Consider the following 18468-nt stretch of genomic DNA (forward strand, 5'->3'; position numbering starts at 1 on the left):
AGTCTTTCTAGGGGTGAAGCCGATATGGTCTAAATTTTATACAATTATGGATGCTGACTTAAAATCTGGCTGGATCTTAAAAGGCAATAATTCACTGCCCAGATCAAGTTGGTTACCCTAAGGAATTCTGTAGCCTTCTGGGATCTCTCTCAAAATCTGTTTAACATTAAAGTGTTAGTAGCCTAAACTGAAGTTAGGTAGTTAATACTTTCTAAAAAGCTGTAGCCCTAGTAAAAATGGCAACTATAATTTTAAAGATGTATCCATAACAAATCACATCTGACAAATCAAATGTAACATTTAGAAAGGAAATGATTTTTGGTCTGCTAGAATAGCATTGGCACATTACTAATGAAATAAAAGTTCACCTGGAAAAATTAACATAAGCAGTGCTTGTGATTTTTCTGAAGTTTCTATGTATTAAACTTGCATGTAGAATAAACATATTGAAAAAATAGGCAGAGGTGGACCTACAGTAGCGACAAGGTAATTGCCAGTTATTGTGAGATAATGCAGCACAGTAACATTAACATGAGCTACGTACAATTATTTTTTCTTTCAAGTGCTGTTATAATCTACAGCAGTGGTTTTCAAAAAATTTTCTGGCGACCCAGTTGAAGAAATTGTTGATGCCCTTTATGCGACCCAACGGAGCTGGGGATGAGGGGTTTGGGGTATGGGAGGGGGTTAGGGCTCTGGGCTGGGGGTGCAGGCTCTAGTGTGGGGCTGGGGATGAGGGATTTGGGATGCAGGAGGGGGCTCCGAGTTTGCGGGGGGGAGGAAGGGCCCAGGGCTGGGGATGAGGGGTTTGGGGTGTGGGAGGGGGTTAGGGCTCTGGGCTGGGAGTACAGGCTCTGGGGCGGGGACAGGGGTATAGGAAGGGGCTCTGGGTTTGGAGGGGGCTCAGGGCTTGGGTAAGGGATTGATGTGCGGGCTTACCTGGGGCGCCTCCTAGTCAGTGGTGCAGTGGGGGTGCTAAGGCAGGCTTGCTGCCTCTCCTGGCACTGCAGACCGCACTGCGTCCCAGAAGCAGCCAGCAGCAGGTCCGGATCCTAGGTGGAGCCTGCCTTAGCTGGGCAGCACTGCCGACGGGACTTTTAATGGCCCAGTCGGCGGTGCTGACAGAGCCGCCGCGACCCAGTGCCTTACATTCCACAATTTGAAAACCACTGATCTACAGTAATTACTTTGTTCTTACTGCAAAATTAAATGAGGGATATCAATACTCATGTTTAAATACATAAACAAAAACAGCCCCTGCCTTGATTCCCTCATGGACATCCGTGAAGGACATGGGAGCTGCCTATAATATTTTAGGAATGATATATGTTCCACCTGTTTATTTTGTTTCTGTGTTCTTTGCTTTATGATTACAAGTAGTTAATTCAAGCACAGATTACTTCCAGGTATGCAGGAAAGGGGATAATAGCTTCAGATTTATTAGTATTTAAAAGAGAACTTATATTTGGTCGTTATTAAAATACAGATATGAAACATGGATATGCAAACAATTGAAAAAAAGAAATTACAATCCTTCAAATTATGGTATTAGAGAAGAATTCTGAAAATATCATGGATAGATAATTAACTAACAAAAAAGTATTGGAGATAATCGGAACTCAGCAAATGCTTACCAGATGAATGAAAACTGTATGAAAAGAAAGATTTGAGTTCAGGGCACCTTTTAATAGATTCAGTGCAACGCATGTTTATAGGCACTGGAAGAGACAATTGATATACAAAGAACAAGGCAGAAAAAACAGTTACCTACCATTTTTAACTGTTGTTCTTCGAGATGTGTTGCTCATGTCCATTCCATTCTAGGTGTGCGCATGCCCACATATGCAGTCAGAGATTTTAGCCTTAGTTGTATCTGTAGGGCCAGCTGTGGCGCCCCCTTGAGTGCTGCGCTCATGCGGCGGTATATCAGGCGCTGCCAGCCCTATGCCTTCTCAGTTCCTTCTTGCCAGCAACTCTGACAGAGGGTCAGGATGGCAGGTAATGGAATGAACATGAGGAACACATCTCAAAGAACAACAGTTACGAAAGGTAGGTAACCATTTTTATTTTGAGTGCTTGCTCATGTTGATTCCATTCTAGTTGACACACAAGCAGTATCAATGGAGATGGGCTCAGAGTTCACGGTCTTGCAGCTTGCAGCACTGCTCTGCCAAAGCCAGCGTCATCTCGAGCTTGCTGGATAAGTGTATATAGAGACTCAAATGTGTGGACAGATGATCAGGTAGCGGCCCTACAGATCTCTTGGATTGGCACCTGTGCCAGGAAGGCCACTGACAAAGCTTGTGCCTTAATCAAGTGTGCCGTCATGATGGCCGGCGGAGGCATCTTCACCGGCTCATAGCAGTAGTGGATGCAGGCCATGATCCAGGATGAAATCCTCTGAGCAGACACTGGGAGACCTTTCATTCTGTCTGCCACCGCAATGAACATCTGCGTTGACTTAAGGAATGACTCTGTTCTATCTATATAGAAGGCCAGTGCCCTCCTGATGTCCAGGATATGTAGCCTGTGTGCCTCATCTGATGCATGAGCCTTTGGAAAGAAGATGGGTAAGTATGACCTAGCCAGTATGAAACTGGGAAATGACCTTGGGTAGAAACACTGGATGTGGTCGCAGATGGACCTTATCCTTGTATAAGACATATAGGGCGGCTCCAAAGTAAGTGCCCTGATCTCGGACACCCTGTGGGCTGACATTATCACGACCAGGAACAAAACCTTCCAGGAGAGAAGCAGGAGAGAGCAGGCAGCCCCATGAGCCTCGACAGCACGAGATTCAGTTCCCAGGGAGGGATGGGATCCCAAGCTTGCAGGTAGAGATGCTCCTAGCCTTTCAAAAAACAATGCCATCATGTCATAAGTGAAGATCCACCTGCCTTGGATTGGAGGATGGAAAGCCAAGACAGCGGCCAGGTGGACCTTGATCGATGACAGGGACAAACCATGGAGTCTGAGGTGCGGCAGATAATCCAGGATCTCCTGTAGTGGGGCCTGCTTGGCCTGAATACACTGTTCCGAGGCTTAGCACATTAACCTTTTCCATTTGGCCAGGTAAGTAGCTCTGGTGGAGTGTTTTCTGCTACCCAGCAAGATTTGCTGAATGTGGGCCAATCATGCCCGTTCGTCCATGCTTAGCCATGCAGTAGCCAAGCCATCAAGTGCAGTGACACCAGGTTTGGGTGCAAAAGGCTGCCGTGGTTCTGGGACAGCAGATCTGGCCAGTGTGGAAGCTACCAAAAGGCTCAGAACGTGCCAAACCAGTGCTGGCGAGGACACGTGTGGGCTATTAGGATAATTCTCGCTCTGTCTTGCTTGATCTTCACAAGGACCCAGTGAATCAACAGCACTGGCAGGAAGGCATATATCAGCGCCCCCGACCACGGAATGAAAAAGGCTGGGGAGCACCTGTCCATCCCCTGGATCCAATAGAACACATGGCATTTTCTGTTCTGCCTGGACACAAATAGGTCTACCTGGGGGTCCTCTGGAAGATTATGCTGACCGCCTCAGATGGAGCAACTACTCGTGGTGAGATGAGAAAGTCCTGCTGAGGTGATCTTCTAAGATATTCCTGGTTTCAGGCAGGTGTGCAGGTATCAGATGAATGGCATGCCACACACAAAAAACCGAAAGGAAGAGAGTTTCTTGACAAAGGGCTGAAGACTTGGCACTGCCTTGCCTGTTGATGTAATACATCGCAGTGGTATTGTCTGTCAGGATCTGTACCACTTTGCCCTTCAGAAGGGGCAAGAAAGCCTGGCAGGCCAGGCGAACCACTCTGAGCTCCCGGATGTTGATGTGGAGGGCCAGATTGTCCCACAATCAGCGTCCCTGGGTGCTTACCTTGCCCAGGTGCACTCCCCAGCCCAGGTCCGAAGCATCAGAGACCAGGGTCAGCAACAGGGACTCGGTCGCGAAGGGGACTCCCTCCAACACTGACCTGGGGTCCAACCACCAATCCAGGAATGACCTGATGTGGTCCAGCACCCTGATTACCTGGTCTAGGTTGTGCCTGTTGAGGATGTAGACCAACACCAGCCATGCTTGCAGAGGCCGGACATGGAGCTGAGCATGGCTGACCATGCATGTGCATGTGGCCTTGTGGCCCAACCACCACAGGCAGGTGTGAGCCATGGTGAGCGGGTGGTTCTTTACATAGGAGATCAGGTCCAACGTGGCCTAAAAACACACTTCTGGAAGGAAGGTTCTCAGTCATGTGGAGTCAAGAACCGCCCCAATGAATTCTATTAGCTGGACCAGCAGTAAAGGTGGATTTTTTCTCATTTATTAACAGTCCCATGTCGCAGCAGGTACAACACACCAAATCGAGGCTTCTCTGCACTTGCCCTTTGATGAGCCAGATGTCTCAGGTAAGCAGCCATTGGCACCATACATTTTGTGAACACCCTTGGGGCCGATGAGAGGCCAAAGGGCAGCACTGTGAATTGAAAATGGCATCCACCCACTATGAACCGGAGGAAACATCTGTGACCTTGGAATATGGAATTAAGCGTCCTTCAAGTCAACAGCAGCGTACCGGACCCAGGGAGGGGATGATGGAGGCCAGGGAGACCATGCAAAACTTCAAACTTTCTAAGAGACTTGTTGAGGCGACGCAGGTCCAGAATGGGTCTGAGGCCTCCTTTTGCCTTCAGGATTAGGAAGTAGCGGGAATAGACCCCTTTTCCCTTCCCGAGGGACCTCCTCCACTGCCCCAAGGTGCAGGATGCTCGACCTCTTGGACAAGCAGTTGCTCATGAGAAGGGACCCTGAAGAAGGAAGAGGAAGGAGGGGCGGTCAAAATTGCAGGGTATAGCCCCGAGATACTATGTCCATCACCCAGCGATCCAAAGTGACCCACGACCAGGCCGAACGGTGGGGATGAAGATAGTCAAGGAAAGAACAAGATGGATCCAGGGAATTGACTGGGGTGTCGCTCTCGAGCTTATCTTCAAAATGAGCACTTCTGGCCCCTGGGATGCTTTGCCGGGCCAGGCTGCATGGGTGAAGGAATGGCGTTGACAACGGAAGCTCATATTTCTATCCCTTCCCCTTGCAGATGCCTGACGAAGCTGCCAAGGTCTTGGCGGCAGGGGTGGCCGGAACTGCTTCCATGCAGACTGCAGCGTATGCATGCCCAGCAAGCGAAGGGTGGCCCAAATCCTTTAACCCATGCAGCCTCGCATCAGTCTGCTCCGAAAAGAGACTGTTCCCATCAAATCGGAGGTCCTGCATAGAGGTCTGCATCTCTTGGGACTGGCCAGTGGTGTGAAGCCAGGAGCTGCGCTTCATGACCACTGCAGACGCGACCACCCTAGCTGCAAAGTGTCACGTGATCTGGAGAGAGCACCTAGCCACCGTGGTGCCCTCCACCACCAGGGTGCTGAATTCCTGGGCCAGACCCTGAGGGAGGGACTCCTTGAACTTACGGAGGGAGTCCCATATGTTAAAATTGTACCCGCCCAAGAGGGTCTGATGGTTTGCCACCCAGAATTGCAGGCTGGCTGTTAAATAAATTTTTCTCCCCAAAAGGTCAAGTCTTTTGGCCTCTATTTTTGGGAGTTGAACTAGTGTGCCCCTGCTTGTCCTGTTTGTTGGCTGCAGAGACAACCAGCGAGCCCGGAGGTGGGGGGTATAAAGGTTCTCGAACACCCTGGCTGAGATGAAGTACTTCTTTTCTGCCTTTTTGGAGGTGGGAGGGATGGACAACGGGGTTTGCCAGAGGGTCTTGGCAATTTTCAAGACCCTGTCATGCATTGATAGTGCAACGTGTGCCAGGGTAGAGGCTGAGAGGACATTGAACAAGGTGTCCGCCTGCTCAGCCCTCTCCTCCACCTCTAGGCCCAAGTTCTTGGCCACCCATTGGAGCAGGGCCTAGTGTTCTTTAAAATGGTCGGGTGGGCTAGCCCTTGAGGGTCCTGCGACCGCCTCGTCCGGGGATGATGACAATGACTGTATGGCCAGGGGAGGCATCATCCCCCGTGGGGGAGGGTAGTTTTGGAGTGTGCGCTGTCTCCTCTACCCCGACTGCTGAGTGGGTCTCATGCACCGAACCCAGTGCCGCTGGTACCACCAGCTGTTTTTCCGAGGTGGCAGTAGATGAGCGGTGCAAAGGGGGCATCGTCATCACCAGTGTGCCTACGCACTCCAATATGGCCACTGCACTTGCTGTGCTGCCAAGGCAGTGTCAGAGATGTTGGCGCAGCCTCAGGTGCCCAATCGCCGATGGGGTCTTGGCGGGGGCTGAACTGCCCTTCCATGCCCATAGAATCCCCTTCTGGTGACCACGGCAGGACCGTCCACGCCTGTGACTGCCTGCTGAGCGTAGATGCCAGAGACCAGTGTTTGGAGTTAGAAGATCGGTGCCAGTATTGAGGGGACCAGTGCCGGGGCAGACTGGAATCATAACGGGCAGTGTTCCCATGGGGCAGAGGACCAAGATCTGCACCAAGAAGACGACTGGTGGGAGGGCGAACGGTGCCCGTAGTACGGAGACATGCACTTCCTCCTAGGCGATCCGCGTTGAGATGACAGGGACTCCAATTGCGATGCTGGTGACTGAGGGCGAGCCCCAGAGGATCTGGGCTGTGACACCAGAGATCTGCAGTGCGGAGATGGAGAGCACTGCCTTGTCTTGGAGGTTCGTTGGTGCTCCACTGCCCCCTGGGGGGTCTTAGCGGCTGGCTTGCCCTCATAGGGAGCCTTTGCTGCTTCTTGTGGCACACGCTGACGGAGGTCTCTGCTCTCTCAGCACCGGTGAAGCTTGGGAAGGCGTTGATGCCGCCAGAAGTTTGGGTCCCTACCACTCTTGGGAGTCAGTGGTGGATCCTTTAAGGGGCTAAGGGTCCTGAATGTGGAGGCACGTCCACGTGGCTCCAGAGTGGCAGGGAGGCCCGAACTGGGTCCTTTACCTGATGCCCCATGGCCTTTCTTGCCCAGTGCTGGGAAGCCGTGCTTCTTCATTTTCTTTCTGGGCACTGGCGACAGGGGGCCAACGTACTAGGCAAGTCTTGGTGGGACAGCTCGGAAGCCGGACAAAGGGCAGCCTCCATGAGGAGAGCCCACAAACCAATATCCCGCTCTTTCTGAGTCCTGGGTCAGAAATTTTTACAAATATGACACTTCTCCTTCACATGTGATTTCCCCCAAGCACTTGAGGCAGCTGCTGTGGGGGTTACTTAGAGGCATAGGCCTTTTACAGTCCACACAGGGCTTAAACACTGGAGACCAGGGCATGCCCTGCCTGGGGCAAAGTCTTCGCTGGGACTTTAACTTCTAACTCCTAACCACACTTAACAACTACTTAACATTAACTACTATAAACAACTATTTACGAAGCCCTAAGGCTCGAAGTCAGAAGAGATGAAACCGCTAGCCCTTGCTACGCAAGGAAAGGAGCTCCAACTAACCACCATGGGCGGTAAGAAGGAACTGAGAGGGCATAGGGCTGGCGGCACCTAATATACCGATGCATGAGCGCAGCACTCATGGGGGCGCCACAGTCGGCCCTACGGAAAAATCTCCAACGACCCCGAATGTGGGCACTCGCACACTTAGAATTGAATCAACATGAGCAAGCACTTGAAGAAGAAAAAGAACCTCTTTGATGGACAATGTGGTATCCTGGGTGGATCAAAAGGATTATTCGTCCATAAAGAGATTAGGCGAGGATTGTACAGAATGTCTACCATGGTTGCAAACCTCCAGTAATGGAGATGCCACATAAGAAGAAAGGAGAATGTAGGTGTCACTCATTTTTTAAGTTTTACTTCGGACCATGCTGAGCTACAGGAGGGGGAATCCAGGTGGGAAAAAGTGAAACAAAGAACTCTGGGGTACATAAAGGGGCAGTCCCCGAAGAACAGGCAAAGAGTGAGGCAGAAACTGCTGGGGAGCAGTCTGAATCCAACTCCTCAGAGGTGGGGGTGTCTCTAATTAGCTATGTCTACGTAAGCCTAAAAGTAAGACAGATATGTGTCTAAATCTTTTATTGTGTTAAAAAACCACCCACAGGGTACTGTAGTCCTGGCCCTGGTCTAAGAGTGGGAAAACTGAAGGATTCTTCCCAGGCATAGGTAAAAGGCTGATTGCTGAGGGAGGAGCACTTGGAAAGACCAAGGAAAAGGTGCAGAGAGCTCTGCACTATGACTGCATCTTATTGGATAGTTGTTCATTACTAGAGATTTTACATTTTACTCTGAAACACCCAGTACTGGCCACTGTCAGAAACAGGATAAGGTCTGCATAGGCCATTGGTCTAATCTGGTATGGCAATTCTCACATTGCTAAGTATGTGAAATGCATTATATGGTAGAAAATGGAAGAATAGCTCAGCAAGTTTGGACATAATTTATCTCGAGATAAACCGGTAGGTTTCTACTGAATGTTTCTAAAAATGTATACAGGGTGTATTACATTTGATCTCATAGCTGCCAAGTTGGTTTTGACTTAGAACCTAATCTAAGCAGTAAGGTTAATTAGCTTCCTAGTAGAGTCCTGTTAGCACAAATGACCTCCCTGTATATTAAGCAGTGGTGGCTGTGATCTTGCTTGTGGGAAAAAGTGTGCGCCCCTTTAAGGGCTAGAGAGCTACAGACCCGGTTAGTATGGGGACGCTGACCCAATCCCCTCAGGTGACCAGAAGAGAGGGGAGACTATATAGGTTCATACCAGTGCAGGAAAAGCCATCTTTTACCTGGAGCAGCACCCACCCTCCCTCCTGTGAAAGTGGTGAAATACCGGGTTTTGTCAGGATCCGCTGTGGGCACTGCGCTAGTCACTCCTTTCTCAGAGGGCTGGGAAGGAATTTTTCTCTCAGTGAGCAAGGTGAAGCAGGGTTGTTGTTTTTTTCACCTTCCCCACGCAGGTTCAGGAGGACTTAGTTGGGGCAAACATGAAAGGGGAGTTAGGCTATGATGTTGCAACTCATTATATAAACATGGGGCAGTGCACGTACTCTGTAATGAAGGAATACAGTGGTCAAATAAAATGGAATATAGTATATATTTGTGCCACAACAACAAAGCACAGAGTGAATCATGAGGAGATTCAGGCCTCAGATTGTACGTGTAAGCCATGGATGCGTCTTGTCCTACATCAGGATGTATGAAGGACTCTGAGCATACTCAGGTTTTTTTTTCCTATCAGACCATTCACAAAGTGTCTGCCCACTAAATATGTCAATTGGGCTAGGTGGAATAAGACGTTTTTTTTTCTTCAGAAGGTATCATGGAAGGCCTACTGAGGTATTCCAGAAGTAACTAAAGAGAGGGGATTTTCACTCTGACAAACAGCCTCTGGGGTAGTGCAATCCACAATGCTCGCCAAGCTTCCATAGCCCATCTGTCATAGAAGTTATTTTCAGCCTAACCAAGCCCAGATGTATCAACATCCATTTTCCTTCCTTCTGATAGGAAAACACAATAACTACCCTAGCTTTCAAAAACACATATAGTTTAAGAAAATGACAATTTACAAATGTATGACCAAAAAAAAACAAATAAAGTGGAAATTTTCACATATTAAAACAAGATTCAACAGAATTATACAATGCTACTATAGCACAATATTTCCTCATTTCAATATTATTGTGCAATAATGCAACATTTAAAATGTCTTGTTTTATTTCATAGCACATTCTAAGATGGAGATCTCCATCTATTATGAAATGAAAATAATCCCTCTGTGTGTACACACACACACACAATTATTCATTATATTTTACAAGAAAATAATTACATAATATAAATGTCCATACCCCAGGCAGCATCTGAAGTGAATTATTGTCCATCCACAATTCCTTTAGGTTTTGTATTTGTTCCAGAACCTCAGGCTAGAGAAAAAATAAATAGTGTAATCGACACGCTCATTAATTCTGTATTTTTTTTCAAATGGTTTCCCTGTCCTCCTTTGTTCTTTATAAATATATTAATCATCTACATCAGGCTTTCAGAAATAAAAATTAATTAAGCAGTACAGTTCTTTAATTTACATACATTATTGTTCTTTATCAAATGGTATAGGAAATCTCAGTAGAAATGGATGCAAAGGCCTTAGAAATCCTTGATGCAATTAGAATATTGTCAGCGTCTAAATGTAATTTCTGAATGAAACAGAACAGAAGTCAGGACTGTGGAGCTTCAAGATAGATGTGTTGACTTGAAAGATTAGGTCTTAGTTTGGAGCTTAGGTTAAATTTTACTTTTGGCATAATATACATTCTTAACAGTGAGGGCAGCATAACAGTGTACACTTTGCTGAACTACTGGAGCACCTAATGCACTTCTGAATTACCTCTATCTCCCAAATCCTAATTCTCAGCAATAATTGTAAGGATCCACTTTTTTTAAGACTAGAAGACTTTAGTGATAGCAAGACCCTCTCTCTGAGTATCATAAGTCTCAGACACACTTCAGCTTTTTAGTCAAATTACTGCTTGTGGGGAAAAAAAATCAAGAATCAGCTTTATTAGCAGGCTTCAGATACTTGCATCATGTAAGATTGGGCAACATTTCATTCACGAAACTGACTAACTTCATTAGCTTAATTATTTTATTACACTTAAAAATAGACTGCTAAAATAGGAAATCTGTCTTTTTGTAGTATTGATTTTTATACATTTCTGCAGTAAATTTTTGCTTTTTGCAAAAATTTTCCATCAGGAAAAATCAAAAAGAAATATTTTGTTTTGGGCCAGTTCGTGATATCGGAATATTTTGTTTCGTTGAACTGACCTGAAATGCTTTACTGCATTGCCCTATCAGTGCATTGCCTTATGGAAGTTGTCATTCAGAGCCCCATTCTTCCCTATTAGCCAGTGTCACAAGGCAGAGCTTCTCCCCAGCTTACTACTACCCCTGCAGTCTTCTTTTTAGGCAGGCTTTTATTGTCCCTACTTATGCAAGCAACCAAAATCAGTTCCTCAGCTCACTCTTTGCTTCTCCGGCTTTCACTGCCTCCCATCCAGGAGACTCTGGCACTCTTGCTTCCTGCAGCTTCCTACCTCTCTCTGACTCACTCTCCCTTTGCCAGCCCTTTGCTGGAACTCCCTCTAACCCTGTATAGCCCCCTTAACAAGGCCAGCTGGGAGCACCTGCTCTGCCTGGACCTACTTCATTTACAAAGGCCAGCTACCCAAATCAACTAGGCTCCCTGGAAGACCAGGTGCATTATAGAAGTCACAAGAAAAAACATAGTCCAGCCAGGGAGCCTGACCCACAGGGAAGAATGGCATCAGGCCAGGGGCATCAGGATCCTGAACTACAACTCCCATGAGACACTATATCACAATAGGAAAATGATTTTTAAAGTTGAACTGACCCAAAACTGTTTCTGATCAGTTCAACAAATCAAAATGAAACATTTTGATTTTGGGAATGTAGAAATGTTTCATTTCAATCAAAATTCCATGTATTTTTTTTTTAATTTCCAATCAGAGAAAAATTTTAAAATTACAACTTTTTGTTCCTATTTGGGACAAAAACAAATGTCAAAATGTTGGAATTTCCCATGAGATGGAAATTCTGAATTTTGCTCAGCTCTGGTAACATGCAGTTTATTTGTTGAATGTAGATCTTTGTGGGGAGGGGTCAGTGAAATTTCCTCAAACAGACTGGTTTTTACAAATGTTTCCTACACAGATATTTCAAACTATGAATTACTATTAATTTGTTCTGAGATGTAAAACCTGTTTCAAAGGTTTGAATCCATATTTTTTACCTGTGGAACTTTAAGAGAGAAGGAGTTGTACAAACCACTTTTTTTTTTGCTAGAGACACATTTATGGTATTTGAAAAGGTGAGTTTTATCTGAAAATGGGTTGGAAGGTTTGGGTGGTTGTACAGTCTTGCCTCATCTCAAAGAAAAAGAACTATCTTCTCCTATTAAATATTGTATATACCAATAATCATCAAGATGTTCACAATAATCAAGAAAGAAAATCATACTGAGCATGCTGCTACCTAGGGACATTGGGATGCTAGTGGATGTTTCAAATATGTTGAAATGAGTGTTTATTTTAAAGTTTTGTTTGTTTTTATAAAATGACAGCAAATGCCATCCTAATCAAACATGAAGGACTGATCCAACACCATTAGAGTCAATGGCAGTCTTTCCATTGTTTTCAATGGGGCTTGGATCAGTCCAGAATGAGGAACCTTAATGACTGTTGGATATTCCAAAGGTAGAGAAGTCACCCACAAAGAGTAATCTTTGACAGTAGTAGAGCTAGAGTGAAATGTTTTCCAAGAAAGAAACTCCCATTTCCATGAGAAATGTTAGATGATTACAACAAACAATCACAATCCCTGCAACTTCTTCCCTCCTTTCCCCTTTCGTACAATTATTACTTAAAAATGTCTGATCATACATTTAAAAAAATTCCCATATACTGTAACTGTTTATATTTTGACCTTTCTTTTTCCATCTCTGTGATTATGATATTATATCTGATAGAAACTTTCTTCTTTTAAAACCTCCTCCTGTTCTGTGATTTATACAATTATGCAAAAAAGCACTCTTTACATAGTAGTGAACAGTTATGTCACTAATGCTTCAGAATTAGTTTTAACATATTACACATGCCAGTCAGAAATGGATGGTTTGCACTGCCAACAATATGTGCATGCAACTAAACATACAGACGTATAACTCAATTTCTCTAATAAGAATTTACCTGGATTTATGATTAATGACAATTTTTACTTCACATACAGTTCCTCAGAAATTATTTATATTGGAGGAAATGGGTCAAATCCTGTTCTATTATACCTTTGTAACCTAATGGATTTTTCATATACGGTGAGAACTTCAGATATAGGGTCCTGAGTTCACTTTTACCCATTATATTAAGTGCACACATTTTTCACTCAACCAGAAATTTTCACCATTTCCATCCTAATAGGTCCATTTCTTATTTCTGAGTAAAGTACATCTCTTTCAGACGATAATGCTGGCATCTATTTTGCTGCACATTATCCAAATAAAGAAATGTTTCTATGTATATCTTTGGACTTTCATTGATTAGGATATGTTTGCTCTTTCCAGACAGTTTCAAAATTGTTTTTGAAGAACATTAAATCTTACTTTTCAAATAAAAAGCGTACAGCTTAATGTTAGACCATTCCTGGTCTTCTGTGCTTTCTCACAGATAGGCTTACTGCAGCTAATTCAGCCATAACTCCATACACAAGATATGAAACTGCCCCAACATTTTGATACATACAAACATGCTTTTTTACAAATGCCTAGACCATGACAGATCTCTCTCTGTCAGTTGAAAGTCTGACAGAGGATGAGGCAGCAGTGGTACAAAATGGCCTCAGTCTCTCTTTAACTTTATAACACCAAACACAAAATGCTGAATAACTTGTTATTCATCAGCTCATTCAGAATTTATTGTTTTAATTGACTGAATTTAATGTTATTTAGAAGACCACTGCTGATGACCAAGCTGACATTGTTTACTGTTAAATATTAGTGGTTATTTATATAATGTCAATTGTGTTATAGCTGCTTTGCACATAGAGGTGGGCATACATCATATTATAAAAAGTTGTAATTTAGGTATTAGTGTGATGGTACTATAGAAATACCTAAGACAGACTGATAGAAAGAAGGAACTTAGCGCCTGATAAATGTGCTAGATTAATAGCTCCTATACGTGAAATCATCTATTTATCCACAGAATAAGCACAACAGAAGATCAATTTAAGTTTCCTCACATTGCCCTCCAAAAGTGCCTCATCCCTGAAATAATAGAAACACACCTATAGATGATGTTAAATTAGTCCTTTGTCTCTTTACTGAGAGTGAGTACAATTTTCCAAAGCACCCAAGTAACTTAGGTCCAATTTTCAAAAATTACTTAGGCATTTAGGAGCCTCAGTGAAAGTCAATGGGACTTAGGCTCCTAAGTCACATAAGTGCTTTTGAAAAGTTTACCCCTGCTAGTAAGTATGCCACATAGTGCCAAATGTGGCGGTAGCTTTGGAAATATTAACACCTGTTCAAAAGTAGCTATGATGGGATCACCAATTCATGTCACACATTGGTAGGCCTCCCACATCTATTAGTTCTTATTGATATTCATTCACTTCCAACTTTGACCTGATTTCAAACAGCTTGCTGGAATTGAAAGGTCCTGTAATTCCATTACCAATCCTCTGAGCCATGGCAAATTCATTATTTTACTAATAAATGTGCCCAAAACATCTTTTAAGTTAAAATTTTAATTCTCCATGTATAAAAGGCCTAACACAAACACACAAACATTCTACCAAAACATTTTTCCTTACCAGCTCAGAGAACTCATTATTGCCTAGGTCAAGCCTCTCCAGCTGTGTCAGTTTGTGCATTGACCTGTAACAGACAAGGAAAATATGTAAGGTGAGAATTTTACCTTGAAATTTTGGGCCAAATTTTGGTCTGTTATATCAGATTAAGCCTCAGATAAGGCCACAGGTTTCAACTGAGTTACATCAGATTTACACTGATATAAGAGCAGAGTCTATAAAATTTGTTTCAGATTTAAGGCATATTAGTTTAAGTTCCTGAAGCAAAAAATATTACTTCTAATACAAAGATAGCCAAAAGGGAGCAAATTGAACCCTGATATAATTTTACTAATTTCACCTGAGTCACTCCAAGAATGAATTTGACCCAAGTATTTTAAATAAAATATAAAGTCATATATATTTTCACAATTCTAATGAAATTTTTTTATTTATACAACTCCCAAAAATGAATTAGGGACTTTATGGAAAAAGTACAAAGACATGGTCGTTGCCCCAGAAGAGTTTGCAGTCTAATTTCAGACATGACACAATGAAATTGAAATTCATTCGTGTGCAGAGGAGCAGCACAGAGTCTACGTAACAATTAATTCCCACTTAAACCCTATTTTTAGGGCTTACGTTGGCCTGAAGTAATGCACAGGCTTGAGACTAGTTCTCTGCTCATGGGCACTTCTGGCCCTGCATACATGTAACAAACAATAGGAGGAAATGGAGTGAGAAAAGAAAAGGGATATACAGTAATAACATTACTAGATTACTCTGTTATTGTACATTTACATTTTATTGATAATCTGAAACTAATCTTTCATTCCTGCCATAACTAAACAGCTACACTGAAAAATATTATGGATTTTTTTCTGATCTATTATCTTAAATAAATCAATGTAAACATTCAAGATAAACTCTAAAACACAATTTTTAATTCAGCAATTATGCACTGTACCAAGATATCTAGTGGCGACATTTATTTACGGAGAGAAACCTGAAACCTACTAGATATTTAATGCAATTTGCCATTTTATAACATAAAGAGCATCAATGCTCAATAGAGGATTTGATGTGATGAGCCTTGTCCAAGAGATTAACCAAAATGAAAGGAGACAAAACAGCCTAAGACATATACAGTGTTTTAAATGTATCGGTGATTTGCCAGTCCCTAGATAAAGACCCACTTTAATAGTGAAATAATATTCAGGGCCAAATATGGCTGTCTCTCATGTCGAAGTATTGTGGAAGCAACTTCATAATCTTACACAGAAAGAGAGATGTTCTTCATTAGATAAAAGATATTGGGCAAGAATTTAATATTCTTGAAGAATATTATAACAGTTTATTCTTTTTCTGTCTCTCACTATCTTTCTACACTAGAAAGTCTGAGGGATGTTTTTTCTAGGGATCAACAGACAGCTGGTACATCAGTGAAATGGAGGAAAGTACTAAAAAATTACCAGATTGTACCGGATTGTTTATGCTATTCTGTGGGTGCACTAAGGAAGTGGGAAAGCATAATGAGCTCCTCCTGCCTTGAGCTTCTGCTCCACTACAATTGCAATGCAGGACAGATATTTCTTCCTCTGTGCACTCCCTGGCATACAAGACACCCAAAAGGGATGTAGATCTGTGTTGGGGAAAACTTGCTGTACTCTCTCATAGCAGACTTCCTTCGCAGGGTGGTGAAGCTCCTTGCTGCTCATACTGCAGCACTGTGTAGACATGGAACAGCAAAGCCTACCAAAGCAGCTCACCTTCTTTGGAACACCATGAAATGCAACGAAAAATCAAGAATACGAGGTATGCAGGTCAACCAATTTATTAATCAACCATAGTGACTACGGTAAAAGACTGTATCAGGAGGAACCTGAATTTACATCTGTGATTAATCACTATGTAACCATGAAAAACTCATTTGACCACCTTCTACCTCAGTCAATGAAGCTGCAAATTATGAAAGGCAAGAATCTCACTGACAGCAAAATTCTAGATTTGAGGTCATTTATCTTGGTCCTGCATAAATCAACTGTAATTCCTCTCCTACCCCTGCAAAAACAAACAAACAAAACCCTACTCCTAAAAATTCCTTTAAATTCCTGTTATGTGCTTCATTGCATTCCCCCCACATCCCCCCACCCCCGATACAGGTTACAAACATCACTGAAATGTATATTTAAATTAAACTATGTGAATTTCACAAAATCAGAAGGAGCTGAGTGTGACAAAAGGCAGAGTAAGAATGCATTTGGGAGATTTTATTTTCTAGCACTGCATAACAAAGTTAGGCCACATTCAGGCTATGGAATTTAGAGCTCCATTCTACACAGCAAGAGATTAGAAAAGGTCCAAAGGGTAAGAAGGATAATCAATACCCAGGCTGCTTCCAGTGTCAATGCTCACATTGCTGCTTTAGTGCGCTAGTGTGAATCTATCTATTGGGCTGGGAATAGCACCTTCCAAGCTGCAGTGTAGACCTACCCAATGGGCCCAGGATTTCAGCCTGAATTGTATTGTTTAGAGTAGAGAGGACAGAGTCATCCCAAGCATAAACTGACTCTGTTAAAGCCATTTGAATTACACCAGCAACGAATAAGGCCCAAGATACTGATTTGTAAATGGAGTTCGTAAGATTCTCCAGTGAGGGTAGCAGTATAATCTATGCACCTTTTGGACTGATATTAAATACAAGGACAAAAGACAGCAAAAAACCCTCAAAACTAGGTACAAGATTTTCAACAGAAGGTAGAAAAATTTTTGAGTAACTTATGAACAGCAGTGGGAGAAGAAATCAAAGTTATATTTGGTTATTGGTAGGCTCAGACAATATCTTGGTCAGACCAGACTGACTTTTCACTCATTACAAAGTTTCCGCAGGGCTGCTGTTGCCAAGTCCACGAGCACAGCGAACCAATGCTGGCGAGGCCATACCGGGGTGATCATGATAACACTGGCTTTATCCCTTTTGACCTTCATGAGGGTCCTGCTGATAAGCAGGATCAGCAGGAAGTCATACATCAGGTCGCCTGTCCAAGACAGGCGAAAGGCATCAGAAAGCAATCCGGTGTCAAGATCTTGCAGGGAGAAGAACTGGGTCCATGAAGAGGGATGGGGAAGGGGAGTGGAGAGGGGAATAGAAATAAACTGGAGGGTATATCCCACTACTACTGTGCTGAGGACCCACCAGTTTGATGTTATAGCAATCCAAGCAGGGAGGAAAAGAAAGGAAACAGGCAGCTTGAAAACAAAAGGGATGCAGGATCCTGGCTGCACACTGGAAAGTTGCCGTTGGGCACACTCTCAAAACGCCTGCTTGCTTCCAGGCAGGTAGTTGGCAGAGCCCAAATAGGAGGAAGAGGCTGGTTGTTGGCCTTGATGCTTGTAGCCCTTGCCCTTTTTACGGTAGGGCTCTGGTCGGGCTTGGCCTCCTGGTCTTTGAGGTTGCTGTGGCTTAAACCTCTTTCTGGCAGGGGCCGGTGTGTAGAGACCTAGAGAACATAAAGTAGCCCTAGAGTCCTAAAGCCCATGTAACCATGAGACTGTCTGTTCCACAAACAGGTCTAGGTCCTGAATTGACTACTGGGCCTCCATCGACAGTCCCGAAGATAGCAGCCACAATCCCCGTCTCACTGACACAGCCGAAATGATGGACCTGGCCACTGAGTCCACCACATCAGAGGCTGTTTGAAGCGAGGTTCTTGCTACATTTCTCTCTTCCTCCAAAACAGCCAGGAATTCCTACACCATCGCCAAAATGTCAAAGAGGGTGTCAGAGGGTTCCGCCAGCTCCTCTGCTTCCAACCCCAGGTTTGCCACCACCCGCTTTAAGAGCTCTGCGTGTGCCTTGAAAGAGTCCTGAGGTACTGTCTGGGATGGTCCTGCCACTGTCTCATTGGGGGAGGATGACAAGGAGGATTGTTTAGGGGGAGGAGCCTCATCCAAGGCCAGAAGCTGCTGGTAGACACCTTGCTCGTATCCTTACTCTGACTCCGGGGGGGAGGAGATAATGCACGGGCGGAGATTGTTACCAACTGCCTCTCTGACACCTCTGACACCGATCATTGCATCTGGGTTACCAATGCCTGGGGGAACACCCACGGGTTCCAAAAGTGCCACAGGGTGAGCCCTGGGGGCATGCACCAGCTGGTAGTCCCAATGGAACCCC

The 18468-nt window shown here is 44.1% G+C and overlaps 1 protein-coding gene across 1 annotated transcript in view; it reads right to left on the reverse strand.

The window, feature by feature from the left end:
• LRRC7 (leucine rich repeat containing 7) overlaps positions 1-18468 on the reverse strand; it is a 344062-nt gene that overhangs the window by 119878 nt on the left and 205716 nt on the right. The window contains exons 8-9 of the mRNA XM_054037099.1: positions 14316-14379; positions 9779-9853 (exon numbers count right to left, since the gene is read on the reverse strand). Coding sequence (XP_053893074.1) covers positions 9779-9853; positions 14316-14379 — 139 coding nt within the window. The remainder of the gene's footprint in view (positions 1-9778; positions 9854-14315; positions 14380-18468) is intronic.

Source organism: Malaclemys terrapin, chromosome 8 (assembly GCF_027887155.1).
Source record: "Malaclemys terrapin pileata isolate rMalTer1 chromosome 8, rMalTer1.hap1, whole genome shotgun sequence".
Lineage (NCBI taxonomy): Eukaryota > Metazoa > Chordata > Testudines > Emydidae > Malaclemys > Malaclemys terrapin.